Genomic DNA, 10,000 nt, shown 5'->3' with positions numbered 1-10,000 from the left:
CTCAGTAACCAAACCAAACCTGTCCCAACCTCAGTAACCAAACCAAACCAAACCTGTCCCAACCCCAGTAACCAAACCAAACCTGTCCCACCCTCAGTAACCAAACCAAACCAAACCTGTCCCACCCTCAGTAACCAAACCAAACCTGTCCCACCCTCAGTAACCAAACCAAACCAAACCTGTCCCACCCTCAGTAACCAAACCAAACCAAACCTGTCCCACCCTCAGTAACCAAACCAAACCAAACCTGTCCCAACCCCAGTAACCAAACCAAACCAAACCTGTCCAACCCTCAGTAACCAAACCAAACCAAACCTGTCCCAACCCTAGTAACCAAACCAAACCAAACCTGTCCCAACCCCAGTAACCAAACCAAACCTGTCCCACCCTCAGTAACCAAACCAAACCTGTCCCAACCTCAGTAACCAAACCAAACCTGTCCCAACCCCAGTAACCAAACCAAACCTGTCCCAACCCCAGTAACCAAACCTGTCCCAAACCCCAGTAACCAAACCAAACCAAACCTGTCCCACCCCCAGTAACCAAACCAAACCAAACCTGTCCCAACCCCAGTAACCAAACCAAACCAAACCTGTCCCAAACCTCAATAACCAAACCAAACCAAACCTGTCCCAACCCCAGTAACCAAACCAAACCAAACCTGTCCCAACCTCAGTAACCAAACCAAACCAAACCTGTCCCACCCTCAGTAACCAAACCAAACCAAACCTGTCCCAAACCTCAGTAACCAAACCAAACCAAACCTGTCCCAAACCTCAGTAACCAAACCAAACCAAACCTGTCCCAACCCGAGTAGCATACACCTGGTGCAAGTAAAAGAGCCCATGGTAACCAAAAGGGTTGCTGTTCCTGGCAAAAGTTTTGTAGCCCACTCTGATATGAACACAATATAATACCATTGCAGACAGAACAAAAAGAGCGGTGCTCTCACCATAGTGACGTGCTTCCCTTGAGGACAGCAGCCCGAGTAAACAAACATACGCAGAGAAACCTTTTGTGACAAAAAGAGCAATACAATACAGTACAATACAATACAATACAATACAACGCAACGCAGCACAACGCAATACAATACAGTGCAATGCAATGCAATACAATACAAGACATTCCATTCCATTCATTCTCCTGCCCGGGATGGGCGTAGAGGAGACATGAGGGACGATTCCGTAGTCAGACGACGCCATCCGGTTCTATCTTCTGCCTGTCGTATCAGCGTAGCGCTATCCATATTGGTCCATTCCTTGATGTTGTCCATCCAGCATTTGGCTTGCCTCCCTCTTCGCCTACCACCCTCTAGCGTTCCCTGTAGAACTGTCTTTTGCAGTGAATTGTGGCGTGTCACATGCCCGAACCATGACAGCTTCCTCCTTTTGACCACTGCTAAGAGTGGTTCCAGTGGACCCACTAGCATAGTTATTTGGCTCTTGACAAAGTCATTGGTCTTTCTGTCCTTCCATGAGATTCCAAGCAGTCGTCTGAAGCATTTTGTCTCAAACGTCTGGACTTTCCTACAAGACAACACGACCCGAAAACCACCCATCAGGTCGTCCCCCCACCCGACCCCCTCGCGCCCCACACACCCGCCATTCCCTGTTCTTTCAGACCTGCAGAGAGACGAGACCCTGGAGGAGATAGGTGCCGACTTCCTGGACCCCCCTCAGCAGGTTCTCCTCCCGGATAACTTTCAGCACCTCTCCCAGCAGCACCAGCTTGGAGGGGTCCCCCATCCACGTGTTGTAGATCCTGTAGCCCTGTGTAGGCACAGACATACACACACATGCTTATTCACATACATACATGCATACATGAATACATACATACATACATACATACATACATACATACATACGGGATTTTATAGACATGTACATACATACATACATACATCTTACTTAGTTACATACATACATACATACATCTTACTTAGTTACGTACGTACATACATACATACATACATCTTACTTAGTTACATACATCGCATACATACATACATACGCACATACATACACACATACATACATTGTTGTTGTTCATGTTGATAATTGCTGTTTGACAGTCATTTATGAATTGCTGATTCCATTGTAATAATTTATCTTTTCTCTATATGCCCCTTTCAACTCTCCATCCCCACCCCACCACCCAAACACAAAAACACACACACATACACACACACGACACGTCAAATATCACTCAAAGTGAAAAGACGTTAAGTTAAAGAAAGATACATACATACATATATATATACACTCACATAGATACATACATTTTACTTAGTTTTATACATACATACATACATACATTCATACATCATACATACATACATACATACATACCCACATACATACATACGCACATACACACAGCCCCCCCCCCCCCCCCCCCTTAACCCCTCTCCCCCCGCCCAACACACACACACACTGACACGCACACGCGTGTGCGCACACACTCACACACAACACACACACACAAACACACACACACACACACTGATACAGACAGACAGACAGACACACACACACACACACACACACACACACACACACACACACACACACTGATACAGACAGACAGACAGACATAGAGACAGACAAACACACACAGACACACACACAAATTGACACAAACAGACAGACAGACGGACTCACACACACACACCACACGCATGCACACACACACACACACACACACACACACACACACACACACACACACACACACCTCAGTCGCTTTTTGCTCCTCCTTGTAGTAGAACCCCCCTGTGATCATCTTCTTGGAGAAGGTGACAATGTCCGGTGCTTCGCGCAGATGGAAGTGCTCGTGCGCCCAGAACTTGCCCGTGGCTCCACAGCCCGTCTGTACCTCGTCCACCAATAGGTAGGCGTTGTTCTATACAGAGAGACGTTGACACTGACACTGAGTGATGACACTGATACTGACACTGACACTGAGTGATGACACTGATAGGTAGGCGTTGCTCTGTACAGAGAGACGTTGACACTGACACTGAGTGATGACGCTGACACTGACACTGACACTGAGTAATGACACTGATACTGAAACTGACATTGAGTGATGACATTGATACTGACACCGAGTGATGACACTGATACTGACACTAGCACTGAATGATGATACTGACACTGACACTAAGTGATGACACTGATACACTGACGCTGAGTGATGACACTGATACTGACACTGACATTAAGTGATGACACCGATACTGACAGTGAGTGATGACACTGATACTGACACTGGCACTGAATGATGATACTGACACTGACACTAAGTGATGACACTGATACTGACACTGACACTGAGTGATGACACTGATACTGACACTGGCACTGAATGATGATAGTGGCACTGAATGATGATACTTACACTGAATGATGTTGCTGACACTGATAGTATCAGTATCAGTAGCTCAAGGAGGCGTCACTGCGTTCGGACAAATCCATATACGCTACACCACATCTGCCAAGCAGATGCCTGACCAGCAGCGTAACCCAACGCGCTTAGTCAGGCCTTGAGAAAAAAAAAATTGAATGATGATACTGACACTGGCAGTTTATGATACTTACACTGACGTTGAATAATGACACTGGCACTGAATGATGATACTGACACTGGCACTCAATGATGACACTGACACTGGCACTTACTGATGATAATGACACTGGTACACATTGATGATACTGACACTGACACTGAATGCACTGACACTTACTGATGATACTGACACTGGCACTGAATGATGATACGCACACTGGCACTTGTTGGTGATACTGACACTTAATTATAACACTGACACTGGCACTGAATGATGAGACTGACACTGACACTGAAACATCCTTCATCCTATGCTCTCTCTCTCTCTCTCTCTTCTCCTCTTTCCCCGCACTCTGTCTCTGTCTCTTCCTTCTCATCATCCATCGCAAACCACACTCCTCTTGCCCCTTCTGCCTCTCTCACAGTCTCAAACCGCCCCGTCCCCACTCCTTCACCCCCCCCCCTCCCCCTCTCTCTCCGATCCCTCTCCCTCGCTACCCCCTTTCTCTCCCCTTCTTCCCCCCCCCCTTCCCCCCCCCCTCTCCCCCACACACGCACTCTCTCTCTTCTAACTCATCATCGCGCGCAAACCACTCTCCGTTTCCAATTCCCTCTACTGCCCCTCACACAGCCCCCCCCCCCCAAAACCACCCCATCCCCACACCTTTATCCCCACCCCACCCCCCACCCACCACCCTCCCACCCCCCACACTCTGGAAGCCTTGATTCCGGAGTTACTTACCTTGGCAGCGATGTCTTGTAGCCCCTGAAAGAAGGCGGGTGAGGCATGGTTGTCTCCCCCTTCCGCCTGCACGGGCTCGCAGATGATGCCGACCACGGGGTAATCCTTCTTCCTGTATAGCTCCATCAGGTCCTCCACCTGAAGGGAGTACACAGGGAAGGGGGTTCTTGGTTCTTGGTTCTTGGTTCTTGTTGTTGTTGTTGTTGTGTTTGCATGATGATCATGATGATGATGATGATGATGATAATAATAATAATGATGTTAATTTAAAAAAAATCTAAATTAAAGTGACAATAATAATAATGATAATAACGATAACACCACCACCACCACCAATAATAATAATAATAATAATATTTTTTCTATGGCGTGATATCTTGTATCAATGTTACTCGAAGCGCCTTACATCATCCAGTTGAATATAAACATGCCTTTAAAAAACAACAACATTTCAACAGCTCTTTGCCAACGGAAATCTTCCAGTGTCTTCATATAGATCTCTCTCTGTCTCCCTCACACACACACACACACACACACACACACACACACACACACACTGACATTGATTATGAAGTGCACTAAAAACAGAATTGCATCCGCTGCATGATGCGTCATACATACAGACCTGCGTGTGTGTGCTTGCTTGTTTGCGTGTGCTTGATTGTGTTGTGTCTGTGGTACGCATGTGTGTGTACTTTGGTTTTGCAAGATGTGCCATACAGGCCGCTTGTTCGCATGCGCTTTAATTAATGTGTGCCTTGCGTAAGTATATGTTTACCTTTAGTGTGTATAGGTATTCTAAGTGTGTAAGTGTGTGTGTGTGTCTGTGTGTGTGTGTGTGTGTGTGTGTGTGTGTGTGTGTGTGTGTGTGAGTGAGTGTGTGTGAGCGTGCATGCGTGCGTGCGCGTGCGTGTATGCTTGCTTGCGTGTGTGCGCGTATGCGTGTGTGCGTCATTAAAATCGTGGACGCCATGGTATCTTTTTTTTTTCTTTTTTTCCGTTGGACACAAGGTTATATTTCACTTGAATTTTGACATTTCACAACATCAGTGTGATTCAACATTCAAAGAGCAAACATTTAGTCCATCAATGAACTTAAAAAAATCATCAACTTACTGAGATACAGCCCTGTTTTCATTTAGCAATCACTATATACTGGGTTTGTTTTTTTTTTCACAGAAAAAAAACAAGAACCAAATCATAGCCCTCACCAACACCAAATCTCCAAAGCAATCCTCACTCACTTCTTCCAGGCAGCGTCTTTCCTCCTGCTCATTCTCACGCTGGTTTTCCTCCAGGGGGTACTTCAGCTGGGGGAAGGGGGCCATGGGCCAGTCCGGCACCGGGAAGTCCAGCTTGTGGAACCACTTGGCGTGGCTGCAAGCTAACGCTCCTATAAAAAAAAAAAGAAAAAGAAAAAAAAAGTCAGTCAGTTGACCGAATGGACGGTCAGTCACGTTAAGTCATCCATGCATAAACCACCCACCCATCAACCTATCCCTTTGCCTATTTCGTCCATCTACACCGTCAGCCTATTCATAATCCACCCATCCACCATCCGTCTATCCAACTATCCTTCCACCCACATATTCATCCATCCATCCATCCATCCATCCGCACATCCATCCACCAATAATTATATCCATCCACCTACCCATCTACCCACATACCTATCCATACACACACACGCGCGCGCGCGCGCGCAACCCCCCCATTCCCACCCCAACACACACACACACACACATAAGTACCATGCCCCATCCCCACCCTCCACACTTCAAACACACACACACACACACACACACACACACACACACACACACACACACACACACACACTGACCCATCCCACGGCCGTGGAAGGCCCCCCTGAAGGACAGCACGGCCAGGTGCGGACTGCCCGGGGGCTTGCCCACCACGCTGCTCTCCTTCTCCTCCTCTGTCGGTGGCCTCCCTCCCCGCTGCCGCCTCTGAATTAATAATAATAATAATAATAACATATAGCGCAGTACCCCTATCTCAGATGGGGCTCACCGCGCTTTACAATAACATACACTAATTTAAGACTAAGTGTCGTAAAATATGCACATAGTCAACACAGATTTTCGAATTATGTTCGCACCTTGTAATGTACTATCCCCCCCAATATTCCTTGTGACCCCGGTACACTTGGTAATTAAGACATATTCTGTTCTATTCTATTCTATTTTAGAATGGTCCCCAAAGGCCAACGAGCCACCCAAGGCTAGAGCATTAAGAGCCAGTGCAATCTTGTCTCCTACTTTGAGAGTCATAATCCTTTCTCAAAAGACTAAGCTGTAAATGATTTCCCACAGCAGGGGAGAAACCATTGATATCACGTCGGCCCAACTGTAAACTTACGCCAATCTGTGATAGAAGCCGAGCGTTAAGCCTGATGCGGCGGGGTACAAACTCGAGCACGTCATATTCCACTTTTATAAAGGTTTGGACCACAGGTGCCACAGTCCATAAACGCAAAGGGAGGAGGTAGAGGAGGAGAAGGAGAAAGAAGAGAGGAGTCCAGAAGGAGCAGAAGAAGAAAAAAGTCAGAAAAATGAGCAGGAAAAGAAGGAACAACGACAAGAGCAACGGCAGCAACATCATCACGAATAACAACAACTGCAACAGCGACTAGATATCATTAAGAAGAAGAAGGAGGAGGAGGAGGAGGAGGAGAAGGAGAAGGAGGGGGAGGAGGAAGAGGAGAAGGAGGGGGAGGAGGAGGAGGAGGAGGAGAAGGAAGAGAGAGAGAAGAAGAAGAAGAAGAAGGAGGAGGAGGAGGAGGAGGGGGAGGAGGAGGAGGAGAGAAGAAGAAGAAGAAGAAGGAAGACAGCCCACTCCTAGCCCCTTCCAAGTGCACTGACCATGTAGGCCATGAACATGGCCTTCTGGCCGTGCTCATTGGCGCAGGACCCACAAGCCATCGTCTGCACGTGCTTCAAGCCAGGGGGCGCCACCTGCACATGACAACCATGACAGATAACAACAACGACGAGTTGAAACACTGTGCACCAAACACATGTTAACCATATGCATGCACGCATATTTCATCAATGCACTGTTCTTCTTCTTCTCTTCGTTGTTTTCCCATTCTTATTTTTTTCACACCGACGCTGCTGGTCAGGCATCTGCTTGGCAGATGTGGTGTAGCGTATATGGATTTGTCCGAATGCAGTGACGCCTCCTTGAGCTACTGAAACTGAAACTCACACCGAAAAAGTCACTTTTTTCTTTCTTCATTTGTTTCTCTCTTTTATTATCATTCTTTTCAAACTTCTTTTCAGTCATATTTTACATTACATTTTCATTCATGCATGCATACATACATAGGAAAAAAAGAGAGGAAAAAACAAAACCTACACACATATTCATACATTCTATAAACAAACAAACGAGCCAACAGGCCAATAAACAATCAAACCAGCCAACAGGCCAATAAACAATCAAACCAGCCACTAAACAATCAAACCAGCCAACAGGCCAACAAACAATCAAATCAGCCAACAGGCCAACAAACAATCAAACCAGCCAATAGGCCAATAAACAATCAAACCAGCCAATAGGCCAATAAACAATCAAACCAGCCAACAGGCCAATAAACAATCAAACCAGCCAATAAACAATCAAACCGGCCAACAGGCCAACAAACAATCAAACCAGCCAACAGGCCAACAAACAATCAAACCAGCCAACAGGCCAATAAACAATCAAACCAGCCAACAGGCCAATAAACAATCAAACCAGCCAACAGGCCAACAAACAATCAAACCAGCCAACAGGCCAACAAACAATCAAACTAGCCAATAGGCCAATGAACAATCAAACCAGCCAATAGGCCAATAAACAATCAAACCAGCCAATAGGCCAACAAACAATCAAACCAGCCAACAGGCCAACAAACAATCAAACCAGCCAACAGGCCAATAAACAATCAAACCAGCCAACAGGCCAACAAACAATCAAACCAGCCAATAGGCCAATAAACAATCAAACCAGCCAACAGGCCACTAAACAATCAAACCAGCCAACAGGCCAACAAACAATCAAACCAGCCAACAGGCCAATAAACAATCAAACCAGCCAATAGGCCAATAAACAATCAAACCAGCCAATAGGCCAATAAACAATCAAACCAGCCAACAGGCCAATAAACTATCAAACCAGCCAACAGGCCAATAAACAATCAAACCGGCCAATAGGCCAATAAACAAGCAAACTAGCCAACAGGCCAATGAACAATCAAACCGGCCAATAGGCCAATAAACAATCAAACCGGCCAATAGGCCAATAAACAAGCAAACTAGCCAACAGGCCAATGAACAATCAAACCGGCCAATAGGCCAATAAACAATCAAACCAGCCAACAGGCCAACAAACAATCAAACCAGCCAACGGGCCAATAAACAATCAAAGGAGCCAACAGGCCAATAAACAATCAACCAGCCAACAGGCCAACAAACAATCAAACCAGCCAACGGGCCAATAAACAATCAAAGGAGCCAACAGGCCAATAAACAATCAAAGGAGCCAACAGGCCAACAAACAATCAAACCAGCCAACGGGCCAATAAACAATCAAAGGAGCCAACAGGACAATAAACAAACAAACCAGCCAACAGACCAACAGGCCAATAAACAATCAAACGAGCAAACTGGTCAATAAATGAAAAGAATGGTAAAAAAAAAAAAAAAAAAAATTGGCCAATAACAAAATCAGTCGAGCCAACAGGTCAAACAACCAAACAAATAAACAACAGAAACCGTACAGAGAGAAGTGTGTCCGACAGTCTTTCAACCAGGTCTCCAGGGGGAAAACTGCCCAGGGCCGGACGATTCACGAACGGTACCTGTGCACAATGAGCACCGGTGTATCCACTGTAGTGATACACATGTGGCTGTGCATCCAAGGCAAGTCAAGGCAAGACAAAGCAAGGCAAGGCAAGGCAACATATTTTATTTCTTGTGCTCCCCACCCCACCCCCGCGCCCCTCCGCCCCATCCGGGGGTATCAAAACGTCACATGCATATATCTTTTGATGGAGTCTCCCGCCGGACCAACGGATGAGTAGGCAGGCAGGCTTGTCTGTTGGTGTGTGTCCTCATATGGGAGAAGAGGCCGATTCTAGATGCGCAGCACTTCCCAGTGTTGCAAGGGAAAACGTCTCCAGAAGTTGAGCCCTGCTTCCTTCACTCACGCTTCTCCTTAATGGCCAGCGTTCTCTTGTTTTCAAACGTCTTTATGCCACTAGAGCACAGCATCCTCCAGCGAGAGCGGACAAGGGCATCAGTTTCCCAGGAAGCGATGTCTATGTCACAGACTTTGAGGTTTGTGTTCAAGGTGTCCTTGAAGCGCTTGCAGGGTCTTCCATACGTCATCCATGTTTCACAACAGTACAACAAGGTGGTCAGCACATCAGCTCTGTAGGTTTTGATTTTGGTGCTGAGCCTGATGCCTTTGTTGTTCCACAGCCTGTTGTTGAGTCTGCCAAAGGCGGAGCTGGCCTTGGCAATGCGCATGGTCACTTCTGCATCAAGGACTCCGTTGCTGCATAGGGTCCTCCTCCGCCTGATCCGTCGTTGGGAGACTTTACATGCGGCAGGTAGTACTGGGTTACATGGTACAAGTAGCAAGGGCTATGCCCCTGACCTGACCTTGATATATATC

The 10,000-nt window shown here is 46.6% G+C and overlaps 1 protein-coding gene across 1 annotated transcript in view; it reads right to left on the bottom strand.

The window, feature by feature from the left end:
- The window catches only part of LOC143291955 (4-aminobutyrate aminotransferase, mitochondrial-like), a 27,249-nt gene that overhangs the window by 4,819 nt on the left and 12,430 nt on the right, over nt 1–10,000 (bottom strand). The window contains exons 6-12 of the mRNA XM_076602105.1: nt 9,102–9,182; nt 7,201–7,293; nt 6,159–6,285; nt 5,560–5,708; nt 4,316–4,453; nt 2,740–2,907; nt 1,626–1,772 (exon numbers count right to left, since the gene is read on the bottom strand). Coding sequence (XP_076458220.1) covers nt 1,626–1,772; nt 2,740–2,907; nt 4,316–4,453; nt 5,560–5,708; nt 6,159–6,285; nt 7,201–7,293; nt 9,102–9,182 — 903 coding nt within the window. The remainder of the gene's footprint in view (nt 1–1,625; nt 1,773–2,739; nt 2,908–4,315; nt 4,454–5,559; nt 5,709–6,158; nt 6,286–7,200; nt 7,294–9,101; nt 9,183–10,000) is intronic.

The sequence above is a fragment of the Babylonia areolata genome, chromosome 18 (assembly GCF_041734735.1).
Source record: "Babylonia areolata isolate BAREFJ2019XMU chromosome 18, ASM4173473v1, whole genome shotgun sequence".
Lineage (NCBI taxonomy): Eukaryota > Metazoa > Mollusca > Gastropoda > Neogastropoda > Buccinidae > Babylonia > Babylonia areolata.
This window is presented reverse-complemented; position numbering and strand designations above follow the sequence as displayed.